The sequence below is a fragment of the Cryptomeria japonica genome, chromosome 10, assembly GCF_030272615.1.
Source record: "Cryptomeria japonica chromosome 10, Sugi_1.0, whole genome shotgun sequence".
In the NCBI taxonomy this organism is placed as follows: Eukaryota; Viridiplantae; Streptophyta; class Pinopsida; order Cupressales; family Cupressaceae; genus Cryptomeria; species Cryptomeria japonica.
This window is the reverse complement of record NC_081414.1, coordinates 372,734,542-372,758,147: the sequence shown is the minus strand read 5'-3', so window position 1 is coordinate 372,758,147 and position 23,606 is coordinate 372,734,542. Positions and strand designations below refer to the sequence as shown.

Here is a 23,606-nt window from a genome sequence, read left to right as displayed (position 1 = left end):
ATAGAGATGATCAGTACAGAGTTAAGCTTGCAACTGAAGTAACTGATTAGATGAGAACTAGTAGTGTGCAATGAGCAGAACCGATAGAGAAGGGGAAGAGGCTGAACCGATAAGGGTGCAATAAAGAGTGAGATGGATTAGAGAGTGAGTTGTAGCAGGAGATAAGGTTGAAACAGACATAAGGTGAGTAGAGAACCGATAGAGATCTATAGAGAGGAGAACCGGTGAAGAGACATACATGAGAGTTACAAAGTTCTTTTGTAACAAGAAGATAACTTTTGTATTTATTATATGATTTTGTAATCACTGAGTTGGAGCTCGGTGCAGGGGTTGGTGCTACTTGGGGTGGTGCCCTAAAATTAGGGGTTGGTGCTCCTTGGGTTGGTTCCCTAAAGAAGGAGTGGTACTCCTTGGGTTGGTGCCCTAAATGTTGTAATTGAAGTATTTCATTATGAGGCTAGATTGGAGCAGTAGTCTCCAACAACATTTCTCACCAAGGTTTTTTCCATCTTGGGTTTTCCTCATACATATGGTGTTATATGATGTCCCTTTTATGTATGATTGCATTTGTGTTAGTCTCCCATATAACTGATATGTCTGCTTTACATTAGATCTGTTAACTAGTATATACACATAGGATAGAAAAGGGAAAAGTTTGGAAATCAGTGATTCACACCCCCTCTCAGTGACATGTAGTGTTCAACAACATTGGTGTAGTCATATATATATATATGTGACATATTTACATTGAGACTAAACATTAATATAGATATATGTGAGATTTTGATTCGGTCATCACATGTGTCTCTTATGGATATATAATTTTTATTTTATGTATGTTATGTATGCTCATATGTTATGTGATTAGATGCCATTATGATTTAATCTTACATGTATTATATAAATGCTTGATTAAATACCATGATGATCTAATGTGATTTGATGATGTAGATAGATGCATGGAAAGATAATTTCCATATATGTCTAACATCTAATTAAAGAAATTAAACACACACAAGGAACACATCATAACACATAAAAAGAAAAGAACATGTTGATGAAGGAATATCATGGGAAGATGATCTTAAAAATCTAAGCATCACATACATGATACATAAGGAATTCTATGTATAATATCAACATAAGTGCATGACATTTATAGGTTCTTTAAGTGGTGTACCATCCATCTCAGACAGACCATAGGCACCAGAACCATAGACAAAGGTGACTATGTAATGGCCTAACCAATTAGGATCGAACTTCCTTCTTTGGTTGGGTGGCATATTAACATTTCTTCGATTCTCATAGAGAAAAAGGTCACCTACCTTGAAAATTTGAGAAAGGACATTTTGATTATATTACTTTGATAAAGAATTTTGGCAAGACTGAAGATACTCAAGGGCCTTTAATCGACACTCATCAAGCAATACAAGCTGATTGAGATAGTGAATACAATAGGTGTCATCATCAATTAACCCCTTAAGGGAAACCTATAAAGAAGGTATTTCCAACTCTAGAGGCATGATACCATCGACATCATACACGAGGTTATAGGGCTTAACTCTAGTAGCCATACAAACACTTGTGTGAAAAGCCTATAATGCATATACTTACTCAATGTGCTAATCCTCTTCAAAAGATTTTTTCCTCTCTTCTACTAAGACAATAGATGTAAATTCCTTGATGGATCATATTTGTGTAGATACATCAAATATCATGTTCTATCTCCATTAACACCCACCTCTTGAAGTAAGGAATCTTACGGATTCATTAATGATAATTGTGTATGTTAATGGCGTTGGTATTAACTGGATTCTCGTCAACATTGGTTCAACGCTTAACGTTTATTTTCTAAACCTGCTACTGGAAATATAAGTGGACTCTAACACTTTTGTTACATCTTCCCTATATTTTTTTGGTTTCGATAACACTGGTAAGACTACTTTGGGCACTATCATTCTACCTTTAAAGATTGGACTAGTTACTATTCCAACTCTAGTGTATGTCATGCCAATACACTTACCTTATAATATTCTTCTAGGTATACCTTGGCTACATGTTTTAGGGGAAGTTTTATCTACCCTTCATGATTCTATTAAGTTTGTTGCTAATAACCAAGTGGTTACAATCAAGTCTAATATTGATGCTATGTATTTATGTCAAATGATAGTAATTAGTCATACCTCGATTACTCCATCCTTTCAAAATTACATCCCATCACTATCTTCTAATGTGATGGCATCCACTTCTGTGATATCCCCTAAAGAGGAGGCCCTAAAGGAGGAAATTATATCTAAAGATAAATCATCTAACAAATGGGATCCTCCTCAAGAGGACCCTCTCAAGGTAGATCCTCCTAAGATAGAAAGTCCTAAATCTAGGCTAGTCCAAACATCTTCTACTTCATCTCCGACTAAGTCATCTTCTTTGTCGAAGGTGAATGCATGTTTGGGTGATGATTAGAGATATTTTTATTTTACTTATGCTCATATTTATGAATACAAAGTTAATCTCGTCCACTTGAAGATTCCTAATATTTAATTCACTTTGGCTATAAAGGATGATTATGCATCTATAAAGTCAGGTGATAATTATCACGTGGACCACCTTTTCTGCACCAACCCTCTGACCTCTGAAGAGTTACATGGCATCTATGATTTGGGGTTTAACCTAATTTCAAAATATGGTTATGGTGGTAGAGGTTGTGGGCCTAATGAACAAGGTATTTGGGTTCCCTTAGAGCCCGAACTCTGTCATCATAATACTGGACTTGAATACCATGGTCAACATGATTTATGTTGAACCTCTTCCTCTTAATTGTTTCCTTCCTAAATATATTGATACCAATGATACGTACAATGAATTTCCCTTAGATGTTTTCTCCTCAAAGGAGGCCTTAGAGGAATTCTTGGGTGTTTATTTTGATTTACCTATAAGTATCATCATAAACGTCGATTCCCATATTGTTTGAGTAGTCAAGCATACTTTGGGAAATCTATTCTTAGTGCTAACAAGGAAGATTCTTTATTCCATGATGGATGAAATATTTATGTGCCCCATCTAGAAGATCGTATTACACTTCTTAAAGGAGAAACTACTGATGTTATTATGGATCTAAATCTTATGAGAAGATAATTAAGATTGGTAAATGTCTTTCTTTGGAAGAATCTAAGTAATTTGTATCTCCTACATTAATATACTGATGTTTTTGCTTGGTCACATGAGGACATGTTTGGTATTGATGAGTCTATAGTAATTCACAATATCATTTTACATTCCAATGATAAGCCTGTTAAGAAAAAGATTCGTAAAATTAATCCCAAGGCTTATTTATTAGTCAAGACTGAGATAAAGAAGCTCTTGAAAGTTATCTTTATTCGGCTTATTGATTACTCTCCTTGGATATCAAATATTGTTCTTGTCATTAAACTTGATGGTCACATTCATGTTTGTATTAATTTTCATGATCTCAATAAGGCTTCTCTTAAGGATGATTTTCCTCTTCTAAATATTGATTCAATAGTTGATTCAATTGCAGGTCATTCCTTGCTCTCTTTTATGGATGACTTTATGTGTTACAATCAGATCCTTATTAATTCGAAAGATCAATATAAGACCACCTTTACTACACCTTGAGGTACTTTATGTTATGTAGTTATGCCATTTGGATTGAAGAATGCGAGAGTAACCTCTTCATCGGGCAATGACTCTGATATTTCTTGACTTTATACATAAGATTCTACAAGACTATTTCGATGATATCTTGGCAAAGTCTGTAACCCGTCAAGATCATGTTAAGAATCTTTGTCTTATTTTCATAAGGCTTCAAATTTACAAGATGAGACTAAATCCTCTTAAGTGTGTTTTCAATGTTGACACTAGAAATCTTTTAGGATTATTGTCTCCCATAATTAATTAAAGTTGATACAAATAAGATTAATGCCAGTGTTAACATTCCTCCACCTAGAAACATCTCACAACTACGTAGTTTATAAGGGAAGATTTAGGAAATTCGCAGATTTGTATCTTTGTTGGTCAATCGTACCCTTTTTTTCATACATTTGTTGAAGAAAGATGTACAATTCAAATGAGATGCTAAATGTTAGAAGGCTTTTTATTCCATCAAAAGTTATTTAGCTAATCCCCCTATCTTAATGTCATATATGAATGATAGACCCTTCTTTTTATATATATCAGAATCTTCTAATGCTTTGGTAGCCTTATTGACCCAATATGATGATGATGGTAAGAAAAGGGTGGTGTATTATGTTAGATGTGTTATTGTTGACTACAAAAATCAATACTCCACTATGGAGAAACAATACCTTTCTCTCATTTTTGCAATGCAGAAGCTAAGACATTATCTCCTCCATGCGAAAACTTGAGCGATTGTTAAGAATGATCTCCTTAAACATCTTTTCTCGAGATTTGATCTCTTTGGGAGGTTAGAAAAGTGGGTAATGTTGTTTTATAAGTTTGATCTTAAGTTGGTGACTCAAAAATCCATCAAGGGTCAATTTGTTGTTGATCAGTTGGCAGAAGCCCCCTCATCTAATTTTTTTCCTACTCTTGATTTTTTCCCTGATGAGAGTTTATTCACTATTGACCATGAACATATTTGGGAAATGTAATTCAATGGATCAAGATGTCAAATTGGCTTTGGGGTGGGTGTGATCTTAATCTCACCTAGAGGCAAGCTATTTCCTCTCTCCTTTCGACTCGAGTTCCATTGTACAAATAACATTGCTGAGTATGAAGCCCTTATCATTGGTTTGTGTGTCACAATTGCTTCAAATGTTTCCCACATCATATTCATGGTGATTCTGAGCTCATTTCAAATCTTATCATGGGAGCATATCGAGCTAAAAAATCTAAGTTATCTCAGTATATAGATCTTTCTCTAACCCTCCTTAAACGTTTATCCTCTTATACCATAGACAATATACCGAGGAGAGTAAATCATCATTCAGATGCAATGGAGAGTGCAACCTCCCTTGTACGCCCTAACTATAGTGCAAATGAATATCACTTTGTAGTAAAAATCCTTTGTTCTCCTACAATTTTTGATCAACCTGAACCTGATAGTCTTATGTGCACTCACATAGACTCTGGTGAATGGTTTTCTTACATCTACAATTATTTAAAATTTGGAAGCTTTCCTGATGATACTAATAATAATACTTGTGTTATAATTCAAAAGCTTTCATCTTACTATATGATCTTATCCAATGTTATCTATCATAGGTCTTACAATGGCCTTCTTCTCTAATGTTTGACTAAAGGAAAGATACCCCTTGCCCTCCAAGAAGCCCATTTAGGTTCTAGAGATGTTCGTTTTGGTGGCAAATCTTCCATTCACAAATTGACTCATATGGGGTACTATTGGAAAACAATGGAGTAATATTCCTTTCATTTTGTCAAGAAATACCCTCAATGTCCACAAACACACCAATCTTATTCAAGCTCTTGCATAGGAACTCTGAGCTCAAGCTTCTCCTTGACCATTTAAAATTTGGGGGTTGGATATTATTGGTAAGATATCTCCCCCCTCTTCTAAAGGGCATACCTTCATCATTATAGCCATAGATTACTTTACAAAGTAGGTTGAGGCTATACTATTAAGATCAATTACTGTCGAAGCAATCTATAGTTTTCTTCTTAATAATATCATTTCTCATTTTGGATTTGCCTTTCACCTTTGTTTCTGATAATGACACTTCATTTAAAAGAAAAGAGGTGAAGCAATTTATTGAGAAATTTCATATTCAACATAAGTTTTCTACACCTTATTATCCTCAATCCAATGGTCAAGTTGAAGCATAAAATAAGACCGTTGAGTAGATTCTATGTAAGATGGTCAACAAGCATAGAACATCCTGAAGCATACCTTGGTACATTAGAGGCATTTGAAGAAAATCCCATAGTAAGATCTTGGCAAGAGTAACATGGAGTTTCTCAACAAGATCATAGTCCTTAAGTTGTGGGTGCTTGAGGAAGGTCGGGTTGAGAAGGTGGTAAAGAAGTAGCAGGTTGATTTGTATGCTGCTTATTCCTTCATGTATTATAAGTATGTGCAATAGTGTTATAAGAAACATTCCTATATTGAGTAAACCTTGTAACTATATCCAGAGAATTACTTTCAAATGATTTACCATATATAGACTTAACTTTCTTCAGAGAGGGACTAGTCAGAGTCACGTAAATAACCGATCTCTTAGGCTTTTGAGCGACAAAGACTACAATAATAGTTATGGACTTTTTTCCACCCAAGGAAGATGAATTTATATATGGGTTGATCTTAGCGGCCTTACGATCACAAGGGGATGCCTATAGGAAATCATCCAAGACATGATCGAACATATCAAAGTTATCTTTCGAGAATGCCTTATCAAATGTATCAAAATCTAAAAGAAAGATATCTGACATGAGGTATTCATGTCGAGTGCACCAAAATGTAGAGGGGGATTTTTACCCTAAAGATGACAAGTTCTCAAGGAACAAATCTACCTTCGCTACCTCATTTTACTTGTGCTTTGGTGAGCCAGGGGGATCAATAAAAGAATAGAAAGAACACTATGCTAATATACAAATTACTAAATAATGAAAGCATATAAAATATTAAAATCTATACTAACTATAAAGGACTAATATCAACAGAATATAGATTTTACCATCAATCTGGCCAAGTTTTGGGTTCAAGATGCCAGTGTGTCGTGGGGACGTCTACATGTTGTGTTGTCATCTGTACTAACATAAAACTACCAAAAACTACTTTGAATCAACTCCATGCTTCTTGAATCTATTCACTACCTACACACACTCAGACAAGGGAAAATTGTTGGGGTTCTTGTTGGAATCAGGGATCATTGAGAGGGGGGGGGTGAACCAGTGATCTACCAGTTAGCAGATTTTCAAACTTAACTTTCAATCACTGGATGTAAATATTAAGAACTCAAATGCAAAAATATGAAACAAACAACCACAAGATCATAACACCTGTATTTTTACATGGAAACCCAAGTGGGAAAAACCATGGTGGGATTTGAACCCATAATATTATTCCACTATGGCCAGTAGCAAAATAATATTACAAAATGGGAATGCACATGCATTCAAGCACACTGCCTAGAGCTCACTACTCAATTACAATAACCCAGAAGGCTATAACCCTCGGGGAAGTCTCACTGACTTACAAAGTTGTTACAGTGATGAATTACAATGTATGAACTTTGAAATAACATCTATAATTCCTGGATGAGTTTTGGTTGAGTGCTGAATATACTGATTGGATCACCTCTGCTGTTTTGCTCTGTTCTGCCCTGTCCTCTATCTTAGTCAATTACTGGATCAAGAATGCACATGTGAAACTGTGCCAAAATGGATTCTCAATCACCTCTTTCTTGCATACAATTGCATCATACACCAAAAATATCACCCACACCAAACTTATATACATGTAACCACAAAATAGGTCATACATCATGTCGACCTGCAAGGTGTAACATGTTGTCACATGTCGTCTTGATTGGATCCAAAAAGATAAGTGCGTATCACCAAAAAAATAATAAAATGATATGTCTAAGTTGACCCAATCAACAAGAACACGATTCAATGCACTGCAATCAACAGAAAGATTCTAGTCCCCAAAATGCTATGTTCAAGTTGGAATATTGGTTAATTAGCTACTGGTTAACACTTGCTTCCGGATAAGAATAATTTCCATCAGATTGGATCTCTACGAAGATTTTTCATCAATGAAAACCCTAAACCAATAGTCATCTACTAGAGACCACCAAATGAGTGTCAATTGCCAACAAGTGTATAGAGGCTTGCCTCACTAAAACCCCCATTTTGGTGTTTCTACCTTCATGGACAACCAAATAGATAGATTTGGGTAAAAGATAAGTTGATAGTTTAATATAAATAAACCCCACTTAATGGAGGAAAACCCCTATTACAAGAGATATAAAGATAAATAGATAATGTGATAGAAACAAACCCCGCTTAATGGAGGAAAGCCCCTATCATTATAGATATATTGATAAATAAACTAAATGCTCCTAGATAATAGATACATTCAAATATTTGACAACAAGATAGTATCAAGATACAATAGATAAGAAAGAGGAAGAAACAATACACAACCAAGACCCCTCTCTTGAGATGATAGCATGCCTATATTGTGAGAGAAGACAAAGCTGTTGTAGTGTTGAGTAGAGCTTTGCTTAGGCTATCAGAGAAAGAGAAATAAGAGTAAGTTATTTTGTGTAAAGGTTTAAATTTTATTTTGAAGACTTTAGAGGCTCTGAAATTTCCTAAAAAGTGGACATAAATTACGTAGTGGTTTATGAGGTGATAGAGAACTTCATGAGCTTTTTGGCACTTCAAACGGTTGATCAATCAGACACACGGTTCATAAGTTATGGCCTCCAAAAGTTTGGACTCCTGAAATAGGAAATACAAAATGCATCAGACACATAAATGAGATGTAAAAGGGAGGAACACATGTTGATGTGTGTTTTGACACATCATAGGGCATCTAGATTGGAGATAAGGTCGGCTCTACTTTATTGGGTGATTTTAGCCCATGGTTTTGTAATACCGTTTAACGGTTTCTTGTATTGTATCTCCTATATATGAGGTGCACGAGATAGAGATTGTGTGTAAGAGTCTTATGGTGATTGAGTTACCTCCGAGTCTCTGATTAGTGGTACTCCTATGAAGAGATTTCACTACAAGTATATTGTAATCTTTTATTGATTGCTGAATAATATATTGAGCTACTTTTGGAGTGTGGGGTTTTTCTCCTGAAAGGATTTTCCCCACGTAAATCATTGTGTTTCTATGTTGTGGTATGTGTATGACTGTTGTAATGATATATAAATTTTTTGCATTACCCTCCTCTCAAGATTAGTGTAGGAAGTTATTCCGCTACTTAATTTCCTTACGAGAAGCCAATGATTTCAATATTCTAGAAAGTAATGATGCATTCACAAGATTCAAATGGAGGAATGAGAATCAATAAAGGCTTGATAATGAATTATGTATAGAAATCATATTTCTACCTTATTGGTGTAGGACTCATAACACACCCCATTCAAAGTTTACTTTCTCATTACAAGAATAAGCCATCAACCAATTTAGGTGCCAGTTTAGATTACCAATGTTATTAGAGGAGTACATTACAAACAAAATATGGACAACATATATTGCAACTAAGGGGTATAAAAGAACAAAAAAAGAGCATATTGTTGTATCATTCAATGAAATAAATGAGTTACAAGTGGATAACATGATTGAACCTAATGATCAATGTATTGTAGTAGAAGATAACTTTTCAAGAATATTGCCAAAGGAAGAATTTATTGAAGTGGAAGTCAAAGAAACAATAGAAGAATTTCAAGCTATCAAAATAATCCAAAGTGCCGATAAATGTTTGGAAGTGTTAAATCATGAAGAGATACTAGTCTCTAGTACAAGTAAAGAGAATCCAAAGTTGGAAACAAATAACTTGGCAAAAGGAATAAGCGATGTAAAGGATTATCAAGATTCATCACTATTTGATGTCTTACCATTCAAAGAAGAAAATGACTTAAATATATCTCAAGATGAGGAAATCCTTGATGAACATCCACTTTCGCAACAAAAGGAAGATTCAAATGAAGATTTACCAACTATTTAGGATGAACAAATTTTAGAGGATACACAATCTTCAATCATGGAGATTGTATTTGAGGAACAACTAGAGAAAAATGTAGACACCTAAAAATGTCTCATTGATCATGTAATAATTATTCGTCCAATTGATTAAATAATTCTTAAATTATTTAATTAAGCTAATTAATCTTATTCTTCTAAATTCATATTTCTTTATCATCTTCCTAATTTCTATCCTAATCAATTAATCATTTAAACCATTTTCTAAATATTAATTATTTAATTAATTGTGATTTTAATTCCTTTAATTTAAATAATCTTTATTATTTAATTAAATTTAGTTTCTAAATAATTAAATAGTTTCTTTAAATTATTTAATTAGCTAATTAATTCTTCTAATTCAAATTCCCATTCCCCAAATTCTAATGTCGTTTAATTTCATTAGTTCTTCTAATTTCATTTAATTAACTAATTTATTCTTCTAATTCAAATTCAAATTTATATTCTTCTAATTTCATTTAATTTCAAATACATGTACATTTCAATTTCATGATTCAAAAATCAAAGTCAAAGACATGCAAAAATCAAATTGAAAATCTAAATCAAGTTTGCATGAATTCAAAGATCAAATTGAATTTAAAATATAGTCAATATTTAAATCAATATCATGCAAAGATTAAATTGAAAATCTAAATCAAGTTCAAAAGCATGCAAGATGGAATTGAATTTCAATAAAATATCCTACAACACATGTCAAATTAATAATTAATTGATCAATTCAATTAATTGCTTAATTAAATCATTCCTTTAAATTCTCTCCAATCATTTATTTCTATCTTCTAATTTGCTTTTTTCCAAAAATCTTTCAATCAGTCATCTTCAGTTAACAATTCCATCTATTTTAATTGATCAATTCAAGTAATTGATTAATTGCATCATTCTTTAATTCTCTTCCAATCATTCTTTTTCTTCTTTCAATCAGCTTTTTTTCTCAACCAGTTAACTCTTTTATTTATTCAATCCATTATGTTCCACCTCCAAATCAGTAGTTCAACTATTAATCAACATGTGAGCTCACTTGAGTTCCACCTCTCATTCATTCTCACTCGAAAATCTATAAATTCAGGATCAATTCTCCATTTTCAACAATCCCAAACTTTGAATCTTTGTGTCTCTTGTAGGTTACCAACGCAACATCTGAGAGCCACCATACCTCAAATAAGAGAAGAACAATGAAAGCCATGTTGAAGAATAAATAGTTTTAAATTATTTAATTGATTCAATTATGCATCTATTTCATTGATTATGTTTAGGATTGCTTAAATAGTTAAGGAATTCGTGATTTTCCTTATTTCCTATTTAGTTATAATAAATTTTACGCATATACAAAAATATTTGAAGATAAAACTATCAAATAGATTGTATTTGAGGAATAACTAGAGAAAGTTTTTGAATATCAACCTATCAAAGAGGCCCTAGGTTTTGAGGATATCCAAAATGATGAGCCAGTTGTCACCACATAAGCAAAATATGAGAATAATTTGAACTGGCCCTAAGTCTAATGCTTAAGATGTTTCAAAAAGAATGAGTTTCAAATGTGAGAGGAATGATACATCATCAACTTCGAGCTCCAGAAGCTATGGATGAAAAACAATAATGTCCATTCAAGGGTGAAGCATGCTAGGTTGTCTCTTTCCTTAACACTAGTTTTGATGATTATCAATTTGATAATGGAAGTTTAGGAAAAATAATTTGTGTATGGATAAATCATGTACCCAATAAATTACATCAATTGTTAATATTGCATGAGCTTTTCATTGAGTATGAAAGTTACATAGTGAAAGATCACTTTTATAAATTTAAGGACAAACTTGCAAAATTTTGAACCATGACTAATGACATGCTGTTGTTGAACATTTTGAGGAATCATGTAAGGTATTGTATATACGTAGGACTTTTGAGTCTTGTTTGTTCAAGGTGTTTTTGATTAAGGAAAAAACATGTTTTGAGGGAACCCGAAACCCCATACAACAGGTTTTGAAGGGACCCAAAACCCTTAGATTTTACTAGGATCTGGAACCAACAATACTACACTGCCAAAGACAACAAACGTTGAGAATCAACAACCGAAACACAGTTGAACTAACAAATGCCAGCCAAACACCAGCGCAATCACAATCAAATAGAGCTAGTCAAATAAACAAGATATAGCCAATACAAAACAAGTTGGCCACACTATCAAGGCTACAACCTCAAACTATATCTCTTAAAAGAAAAGGACGAGGGCTTAACAGGAACCCTCAATCAAACAATAGGGATATCCCTGGCTCCCTTAACCTATGAAAAAAACTCCAAGTAGCTAAAAGCTAGCCCAGACCTTAACCAAATTACAACCATAGTCTATACTGGGCCCTTGAAAACTGTCAGCATCCAACCAGACAAGAAAACACAAAATAAAAACATGGGGGTTTTGAAAGGCTCCCCTAACCTTCGAAATGGGTTTTGTAATGGCTCCCAAAACCACTAGGATGAAGCTAGCAACCTCAAAGCATCTGATAGTTGCACCTCTGACAACAAAGCATCTATCCACCTCAATAGGATAGGAACCCACCTCAATAGGGGCTAAAAAGTAGGAAACCATCACCGGAGAGAGCAAAGCTTCAAACCACATATCAAAGTCCAGCAACTCAAAGATGGAATCACAACGTATTGATAGACATTTGGGTTTTGAGAAAGCTCCCTGAACCACATGATGAATACAAGGCCTAAACCATCCCAACTCCAAGCAACTAAGAATAACCAAAATCTCCACCTCTATAGGAGAAAACGGGTAGAAACTCAACCTTAGGGAGAGAGTAGCAATCAACCAACTAGCCTCAACAAATAGGTCATCACCAACCATCCACCAATACCACCCAACCATAACAGCAACACCCAACTCCACCTCAATAGGAGGGAGGTAGTCTCCAAAACCATCCATCTCCACCTTTGAAGAAGGAAGGGCTACCTCAACAAGGCAAAAAAGAGAAAACCCATGTTGCAGAGAGAGGGCAGGCCAAAAGATACTCCAAGCAAAAACACGACTAGACCCAAGAAGAAAACCCCTCAATAAATCTTTAAATGAGCACCAAGGCACAAAATAAATCAACAAAAATCCCATATGGCCTACCAGATCAAGTAGAGAAAAGAGGGAATAGGGCACAAGAAGTAAATAGTGCATCCCTACCCTTAGGGCCTTTAGATAGGGTTCCATTAAGAACACCACCGCCATGAAAAAGAAAAAAATGACAAAAAACAAAAAACCCCTCCCCATGGATAGAAGACAATCCAAGGGGAAAGGAGAGACCAAAAAACCTAAGAAGAACCATGGAACAGAGGTTCCACTTGGGTCCCAAACCTTACCCCTACACCAAATGAACAAAAATAAAGAGGGAGGCATGCAAAAAAAACTAGCCAACAAAAATTCATATGCAACAAGCCCAGGAAAGTGAACTTCATGAAGGGAATAGGGCCACTAGAGAGCCAAGTTGAAGCATCCATCAGAAACATAACCCCCAAGCCACGAAGCTGCAAGAGGAAGAGATCCAAATATTTCGAGCATAACAATAGTATGCCACCTGCACACCCCACCAATCTCCCCATGCCTCGCATGGACCAACATCGACCAAGCACATCTCCCACATGGAAAACCAACAATAGGGGACAAGATCACCTCGCATTGATAGAGGGAATCAGAACCAAAGAAGACTCCAACCTTAAACACAGAGAAGGAAGCACAAAGGGAGGAGCCACCAATCAAAGAGAAGACTCCCGTACCCACACCATCTACTTCTCCATCCTTGTCTCCTTCTCCAAGATCCTATGTGGTGGAAACCCTAGCCTGCCCTCTCTGACCCATTCTTTCATTCCCACTCATCATCTAGGAAGTATGTTTGATTGTTCAAGGTGTTTTGTACATAGTTTTAGAGTAGTTTCCTTTCCATCTATTTTAGTTTATTTTACTTTTCTTAGCCTAGTTGTCAATTTTTCTTGATTCAATTGGCTCAAGTTATTTTAGTTTATTTCCTTTAGGTTAGTTTTCTTTAGTTTTAGTTGTTGTGTAGTTTTAGTTTCCTTTGTTGAAACTTTCATTGTTGAGAAATATGTTGGTGTTATTTCGACACACTCAAACATAATTTTAATTTTATGTCCCATTTATTTCTTGGATAATTATTTGTGAGCTTCTTTAGAATATGAGGTGCTTCTCTCCAGCTTTATCATTTGGTTATGATTTGTCCTTAACTCGGAAGATAATTATCTGTTGTATCTTGATACTGAATATCATGATTATTATATTTTACACTAATTTAAATTTCTTTAAGTCATTGCAATTTCTTAGGAGAAATCGTGGCTAGTGAAAAGTCCTAAATCCTACTTCAGTGCTACTGTAATTCTTGAACCCATTATGAGCTTCATTGCTTATGACCCAGAATGCAAAAAATATGAAAAGTAGTATCAAAAGTGAAAAGAATGAAAAAAGGAAAAAAAGAGAAAAGAGAAAAGAGAAAAAATGAAATGAAAAGAAATATCAAAGTATTTGGCTTTGGGAATTTGCAAATAATTCCATCGAGGCTATGAAAGCTAGGATAGCAATGAACCAATTTTCATGGGAATTACAATGATAATCTCATTGAAGCTATGGATGTTTGATTGGTAGTGAGGCAATGTCTTTAGAAGTAAGGACTACTCACGTAGCTCGTCACAGTGGATTCTAGGAGTTTCAATGGTCTTGTGAGATGGAATGAATAGATTTGCACACACATGGTGTTGGGATCCAAGAACACTGAGAGGGGGGGGGGGTGAATCAATGTTCTACGAGAATGATGAATTATAACCTTATTAACACAACAACTCAACAACTGGTAAACATAAAAGCATATAACAATAAGTAACAATGCAACCACCAAGATGAACACCATAACACCACAAATTTATACGTAGAAAACCACGGTGTGATTGGAGACCCACAATATCTATCCACTGATCAGATAAATAAATATTACAATAAGAGGCTTGCACATGTAGGAAGGCCAATAGCCTAAAGCACAATGCTCATCACAAAAGGAGCTTCATTGACTACAAAAAACATCAAATGACAATCTGGAATGAAGATTGAACTACAAGTATAACATCTCCTATGCCTGAGTACAGTTCCAGTTAAGCTCAATACCAGAGGTCTTAAACCTCTTCCACAAACCCAATTCGATCATTGATGATTGACCAAAACCTCTGCATATGAACTTTATTCGCACAAAAATAATCTCATAACCTTAATCCCATGATCTACAAAGAGATCTTAGATCATATTTATACCAACCTGGGACCTAAACAATTAGGTCGGCCACCTAAAATATAATACAATAAATCTGTTACATAATCCCACAAACCAATGATAAACCAAGTCGGCCTAAGACTGAAACAACATAAACCAAACAATAAATCCAACCCGTAACACATCAGGAGCATCAACCAACATGTTACATAAACTGGTCCATAACCTAACAGAATAACTACCAGACCTAAAATAGGTCACCATAAGCCAAATGAAACACCACCGATCAAATGGAACATGAACATGATAACCATCAGTATCCTGATAACCTTCTAGAAGCTGCACCAATACCACTTATCGGATTCACCAAAAGATCTTCATCAAAGCGCTGTCAGTAAAACCCTTACCAGTAACCAAAAGGCTTACTAGAAGAAATGATAGCATCTAGATCATCAAATCCAAACCAACTAAATGTGATACGCATTAGGAACATATGAATAACTAGTCCAAACCAATTCCACATGCTGAAACATATCCTCGATATGTTCATCACAATCCAACCACACTACCGGAACCCGGTAGACAACAAAACAACTAGTGTTGACATCAATGACAAACATCAATGCAACACATAATCAATTCCTCCAAATTGCCAACCCACGGGTAATCATTTTAAATTATCTTGATTCAATTTGTGATTTTTCTTCCCTTTTGAGTATATTTTTTAGTCAGTTGATAGGTTGGAAGGAATTATCTAGAGATTCTAGGTACAGAATGGGTCTTTATATTTGAAATGTTTATGAACATTTTTTTGAATTGGTGCTAGTGTTGTGTTGCAAACACACACGCCCCATTGTAAATGGGGACCCCCACTTTATCATTTCTTAGGTTAGTCATTTTTGTTTAGTTTTGTTTTAGCTTGGCAATAGTTTTGATCTCTTAGCCTTTAGGAGGGTTTTATTTTGTCTTCTCAATCTAGAGGAAAATATTGATCAATCCTTGTTGAGTCAATAACCTTAGAGTGAAAATTTCATCCTTGGATGGGTAGGTTGATTGAAGAATTCCAAGTCCAATATAGGGACTAAACATGTAATTCATCATCTGGCCTAGGAAAATTCCTTGCTTAGGATTAGAAGTGTGTAATTATTTTGAATAAATATGGATTTGTCCAAATTCAAGACCAAGGGTGTGATCAAGTTAGGCATTCAAGTTTCGAGTCCAAAATACATGAATAAATGTCAAGATTGAGAATTGAGGTAAAAAATGTAAAATATTGTCAATGTTGCTAAATGTCAAAAAATGTTGTTAAGAATGAGAAATTTGGAAAATGCTAAGTGTGGAAAAATGAGAAAAATTTAAGAATGTGATATCTTGACAAGGAATTTTTTTGATCTTGATGGGAAGGGAAAATAAGGAAAATTTACCCACTAGGATTAAGAAAAATTTCTAAATTTGGATGAGGATTGATAGAAATTCTAGACTTGAAGTGAGGAATTTATCTTGAAATATAGGATTTGAATCATCAAAAAATAAAGGAAAATTCAAGAAGTTCTATATGAAATCCCTGGATTGAGCTAATTATCACTTGAAAATCCTAAGACAACCTGACATGAAGCATTTACTTGTCCTTGGAACATCTTGAATCTTGCTCACCCTTGTCCCTCTTGAACATGATTTTGCATTTAAATTTGTCCTCAAGTGACCTTGATTTGCACCTTGCTAGTCTCTGCACACTCTTCATACTCACCTACACTTATCCTTTCTTGGGGTGAAATCACGCTTATGAGTCCTTGCAAACATTTCATTTGCACCTTTACTTGTCCTTGGATATCCCTAAAGTGCACTCACCTCATTCCTTCAGTACTCTCAATTTTTTCCTTGTCCATGAACAGGTCTAAAACTCACCCTTATCGAATTCCTTGACCATATCACAAGTATGTTGGATAGTTCCTCTCCACATGGAAATTGCGCCCAATAGTACTAGTCTAGGACATAGCTCATTGGGAATTATTTTCATTCAGATTTACTTGGAGAGAATGCGCTCACCTTATACTTATAACATTCAAGTTAATTAAAATCCATCTCCAAGAAAGCAAACCAGAATAAAAACAATGAAATTTTCATCTAAAAAACCAATTTAGATACAAAATCATGAGGAAGACAACTTGGTTTCAATTCGATAAAACAATTTGAAAAATAAATAAATGTCCTCCTAGTCGACTTCCTTGATGAGATAGGTGATTTCTATGTTGAAGACCTATAAGTGAAAGAACAAACAATCACTTTCATGCCAATTTCAGGTATTTCATAATAGAGAAAAGTAAATAAGGTGCAGAGTAGGTGCATATTAAAGAAGAAAGGTGCAAATTCCTGCAAAGAGATCAAATTTAAATCAAGTGTTGAAGGTGAAAAGGAAGAGATGGAGTACATGGAAATCCAACAAGGGAGTTTTTATAAGGAGAAACAAGTAATCTATGCACATATATGAATGATTTTCTCCACATTTTTGAGCAATTTTCAAACTTGATCATTTATTTTTCAAGTCTAAAATGTCATTTGCAAATTTTTGGGAGGATATAGGAAATATTTTTGTGTACGCTAGTTTTCCAATCCTTTGAAAGGTGATTGATGAGATGAATAAAGTATGCTTATTTCTAAAATTCCATTTTGTTATCACAATTTTCTTACATTTCACTTCCACGAAGTTCCATTCATAATCATGATACAAGAGACTTTCATTTTTGCAAGAAAGATATACAAGAAGGATGCCAAGGAATTAAGATACAAGTGCAAAGGACAATATCGCTCTATGATGAAGGACTCAACTATGATAAGGACATTCAAGGTCAAGGATTTCCAACATTAAGAGGAAGCAACATGGAGAGGTTAAGGTTCAAGTCATGTAAGGAGGTGGATTATGATAATGAGGGAAATTTTCAAGGTTTTCTCTACATGGATGAAAAATGTAACAACTGTGTGTGTGAAAAGTGGAATAAGTATTTGCAAGTTGTAAGACACAACACTTCAATTAAGTCATTACATGTATGGTTAGATAGATATAAGCATGAATAATAAAACCATAACAAATTGGCCAATTGCCTTCTAAAAGATGTGAGTATAGACTTACTCTCAGATTTGTACAAGCAATACCAATGACTAGACTACACCAAGACGAAGGATTTAATCTATGTGAGCATGATATTAAGCTAAATGGATGCAAGATTATGCTAGATGGATGAATAATAAGCTATATGAATTCAAGCACTCATAATTGAACTAAATATGCAAAAAGCTAAACTAAGATGCAATAATCTCAAAAAAGCAATCACAATATCTTCAATGACTCCAGAGCAAAAAATGCATAATAACAATAAATCTCTAGGGTGTTTTGAATGAGAGATGAAGGCTGAATTTATAGAGAATCACAAGAGAGACCAATGGTCAAGATCAATTAGCAATGAGTGGTTGAGATTATTCAAGAAAAAGCACAATTTAGGGTAATTGAAATAATTGAGAGATAAGATTCAGTTAACCTTGAGATAGATTCCAATTATAGCTTGATTGAAAGACATTCATATTATAAGTTTGAGTTTGCATTGGAGATAAAATTCAATTAATTCCATGCACTTGAGATAAAAATAGGTGATTCCATACGATTTCTTTGATTTATTCAAGAAAAAAGTCTTTTCAATGCAACTGAATTTCTTTTCTCAAAAGCCTTGAGTTCCAATTTTAGAGAATGATTAATAAATCATTTAATTACTTTTCTGATTTCAACTTATCTCAATTTAGAAGAAGAAATAATATCTCAAGTTTGATTTGTCTTTCAATTCAATTCTTTTATTTTATTTTCAATTTAACTCTTGCTTTGCATATTGATTCCTCTTTTGTAATAAATTAATTCCTTTTTTATGATTAATGGAAAATTTATTAATTAATTAAATATGCTAGGATACTTAATAAATTAAATAGGATAATTGATCAAAATAATTTCTTGGAATGATTTAATTAATTAAATAAATATTTAATTAATATAGAACAATTCACTTGCCATGTGACATTTAATGATTGAAGAATTAATTAATTGTGTGCTCAAAGTTGATTTAATTGCCTTTGGTTAGGACCTTGGTGATGTTGTCGAGATTAGGGGCCCATGGTTTAGGTGACCATTTTTAGGGTATTACATTTTCCCCTCCTTGAATTAATGTGTGAGCAACACGTTGGTTCACAGAATAGTTGATGTCTAGGAGATACCAGTTCTAAACTTGATTGATCACGAACTAGATGAAGAGCGAGGTGTTTAGCTTATTTTGAAGCAATGAAACTGAACAAAGTTGATTAAAGTGATACTGATCCCAAACTTGATTGAACTAGGACCGATGAAGAGAAAAGATACTGAACTTGAACTTGATTAATCAAGAAGCGGATCTTACTGATCTAGAGCTTGATTGAACTAGACACAGTGAGCGAAGATAAAATCGATCTTGAACTTGATGGATCAAGACATAATGAGGAAAGATAAACTGTCTAGCTTGATTTGATGCGATGAAACTGAACACCTGCTTAGATTGAGCATTTGATCAAAGATACTCTTTAAATTATTGATAGAGTTTAAACAAATAATCAACTTGATGAAAAATGATGAAACTGATTAACGTTAAGAGATTGATTCAGATGAAGAGAATATCAGCTTGAATTGAAGTGATGAAACTGATATGCCCCTAGTGATAAGAATTTGTTTGATTTTCTTTAGTTGAAAAGATTTTTGCTTGACTTTTGATGAAGATTTGAAAATTTTATCGACATTGAAGATGTGAGGTCATGAGGTCATGAGTATGCCCTCTTGGGAGTGAAATCGAAAGATAGCGAGGGTACATGATTTTAGGTAATTGTTGGCGATGATAATTATTTGAGCACAAAGAATGATTCAAAGGAATATTTGAAGATTTAGCGATGATTGATGTGAAATTGAGCGTAAATTGAAGAAAAGAATGAGAATGCTGAAAGCGCTAAGTGGTGTCAATCATGAGAAATTGACTAGGAGAATGATCTCGTAATTCGATTTCGATCCCGAAAATGGAAATAGGATGGGAAAATTAGCTAAGGGTACAATTTTCATGTCCATCGAAGCAAGTTGAAAAATTAGGGCTTTGGCTATATAAGGGGTCCAAGTGTCATATTCAATTCATTTTAGCCTCTCCAAGTTTGAAATTTGAAAAGCCTTCTGCGAAGAAAAATGGTCATTTCGATCCAGGAGCATCGATTCAAGTGCTAGAGACATTATAATCGATCACGGAACTACGAGCCAATGGTAAGTAATCAATTTTATGCCTTCACATTTCATCAATTTTGAATTTTGGTTGAATTTTTTGCTTTTTAATGTTGTTCAAAACCGGTCATTATCGTTTTGTCGTGTGAGACAATAATATCGCTCATACGACAAACTGTCCTTGTGTGGTTTATCATATTAGGCCATATGTTTTGTCATCTGGGGTCATCCCATGTATTGTACGAGAGTTGGCTTGAGAGCCTATTTTATCGTGCAAATGCATGTCTTTTGTCATATGGGAGTATTTTATCGTGCTAGATGAATTCCTGACTCGTATGAGTTTCTACTTACTCTATGAAATGTCGTATGGAAAATAGTGAGCATTTTTAAGGGTCAAAACATGAAATGTTTATTTGGCTTCTGGTGCATTTGGATTTGCATGATGTTTAACATGTTGTATAGCATAATTTGAATAGCTTGCTGATGCTCTGTTGTTTGATTCTTGTAGGTTCGACTACCACATATCTTGTTTTGGTGTGTCTATCCTCCTACGATGAGGCTAGTCCATGAGATATCAGATATAGATAGAGAACATATTGATTTGTGCAGCTTTACTCACCTTTTACAGATGCCTGATATCTGTGTGAATCACAGGATGCTTACTGCACTTGTTGAGCGGTTTCATTCAGAGCATAACACCTTTCATCTACCAGTGGGAGAGATGACTATTACTCTAGAGGATGTGTAAAAGATTTTGAGGATTCTGTTTGTTGGGGATAAGGTTGACTATGATTCTGCTCAGCATCCTAATATCTTAGCCTTGAGATGCATTTTTCATGATGAGGACATTCTTGAGCGGGCTATCAATTGGGATGATATGATGGCTAGATACAATGAGCAATTTCCACTAGCATGTGTATTAGCAGGGTTCATTGGTTGTTTCATTATGCCAAAAAGGGGACAATAGGGCTTCTTATGTGGCTGGGTTAGGATGCTCGAGAGACTACTAACTCATCCTAGGAGATTAGGGTAGGGATCTTGTTTGTTAGCCCACATGTATCATGAGATGCATGAGATTGCATACAGGGATGGGAAGAGCATGACAACAAGAGTGTTGGTTCTATATATTTGGGCCTGGGAGCATATCCCTATTTGTAGACCTATTGTTGATGATGCCAGAGATCCACACCAGTCGATCATTTATAGCTATTTTGGATATGTTACTCATCCCCATCTGGGCAAGACAAAGTATTGGCAATGACAAATTGATGATCTAATTGTTGTTGTATGGAGACCATACAGGGGTCTAAAGCTATGGGACAACTGAAGAGCTCAACGGAAAGATATGTTCATTACCCATCCTCTTATTGGTAGATCTGTTACTGTGATTGAGAAATTTGTTGTATCTCAGGTTATGAGGTAGTATGACGGGCCTCAAGGGATTTCACAAGAGTTTACCACCTACGCCTATTATGGGGACGAGGAGAGATGAGGATGGGCCCCTAGGTTGTCATACAAATTGAGCATGGAGGATCTTGCTGGATTACAATGACTTTGATGGGACTATCTGCAGGATATTGTAGATGCAGGGGTATTGCCCCAGTACAGGGATTGGTTTCAGAGTAATCCCTTTCCTAGATTTATGGATCTGGCTGAGCATGCACCTCTCATAGAGGAGGCTAAGGATGAGGCTGCACAGGCACAAGTATAGGGACAAGCACAGGGATGGAGAGCGGAGGGTCCTAGGCGGGCAGGTGGTGATCCTGGTGCTAGCAGCAACAGAGTATGAGCTAGGGGGAGACAAAGATAGAGAGGGGAGGGTGGATCCCTAGGATCTGTTGGTGTTGGGACTAGTGGTGCTAGGGCAGCGGAGGGTGGAGGCGAGGAGGTTCGAGCAGCTCCTAGACAAATATGACAACAGAGGGATGAGTAGGGTGGAGAGGGAGGTAGAGAGCCTATGAGGGAGTAGGGGGCAACTGATCCAGTACGGTCCATGAGAATGAGATTAGCAGGTCTGCAGTCATAGTTGATAGTGGCTCAAACACATCTTGCAGAGCAAGACAGATAGCTGGCAGAGGTCAGAGCTGAGCGCGATACTCTCTAGTGAGAGGTTTTGCACCAGATGAGTTAGGCAACATATTATGTTGCAGCTTATAGTGTAGCAGTTCTTATAGCGCAATAGGTTGTCCCATATTCTCAGTATATTGCTCAATTTGAGAGAGCTCGGGCACCTAGGCAGGATGCTAGTCAACAGGCTCCACCTCCTCCACCACTTGGCAATGAGGGAGAGGCAGAGAGCTAGATTTTTTTTATAGCTCCTAGATTTTGTTATATACCCCATTTTTTGTAGCCCATACAATTCTTACTCCAATGGGAGATTGTAGATGACAGTTGATATCGTTTGTACCCTGAAACTTTTATTTGTACTCTGAGATATTTATGATGATATATATGAGACCTTGATTTGATTTCATCGTATTTGTATTGATTGATTATGATATGTTTTTCTATATGCTTTATTCTATATGTATGCATATCTTATCAGTATGGATGTATGTAATGCAGATGAATATGGATGTTTATTTTTGTTTGTCTTTTCATATCCAAATAAATGATGAAAATGAGTAACTAGTAATGCAATTTTTTAATTTTTCTATGCAATAATATGAATGCAAAAACATATATAATGAAATGTATGGATCTATATAAGATGCTCATGTATGCAGCTAAAATATCAATACACAAGTACTCGATCAGAGAAATGATGAAAAAGAGACCACTTAGCTGAGAAATAATGATACTTCAAACTCTCATTCAGAAGATAAAGAGATCATTGTTATCATGCAAAAATCACTCGAAATACACAAAATGCAGAATGAATGCAAACTAAACCTAGTCACTAGATTTGGAATGCTTAATTTTCATCACTGAGCGTTTACAAACATAGAAGGCAGAATAGAGTTCCTTTCTTTTCATGTGCAATATTAATTATCTTGTCCGCAATAACCCTTTTTTCATTCATATCCTTGGACAGAGTACACATGCATCTAGATTGTACATTTAAAGAAATTCCCTCAAAATAGACAAAGAAATGAAGCCAACCTCCCTGTAGCATACAAATAAGCGAAGTCGAGTATGTGTGGCAATTTCACCTTGATGTGAAGGAACTTATCATAGACACCCAATTGATTAGATGTTTCCAGATCATCAAAATCATTCCTACAAGAGGAAAACAAAGAAAATATTATGCCCCCAATCGTTTCTCCTCTTTGTCAAGATAGACTTCCTTGAGTTACTCAGAGGGAATAATAATTGAAAACCAATTTAAAAGGCACAATACAATTTTTTTTTTAATCATATCTCAAACTG

General features: G+C 35.0%; 1 protein-coding gene across 1 annotated transcript; it reads left to right on the top strand.

Moving 5' to 3' along the window:
- Positions 1 to 3,228: 3,228 nt before the first annotated feature.
- LOC131858993 (uncharacterized) lies at positions 3,229 to 21,948 on the top strand. The gene is made up of 3 exons (XM_059212501.1): positions 3,229 to 3,538; positions 21,649 to 21,656; positions 21,811 to 21,948. Exons 1-3 carry the CDS (start codon positions 3,229 to 3,231, stop codon positions 21,946 to 21,948), a joined length of 456 nt encoding a protein of 151 aa, XP_059068484.1.
- The last annotated feature ends 1,658 nt before the right edge of the window (positions 21,949 to 23,606 follow it).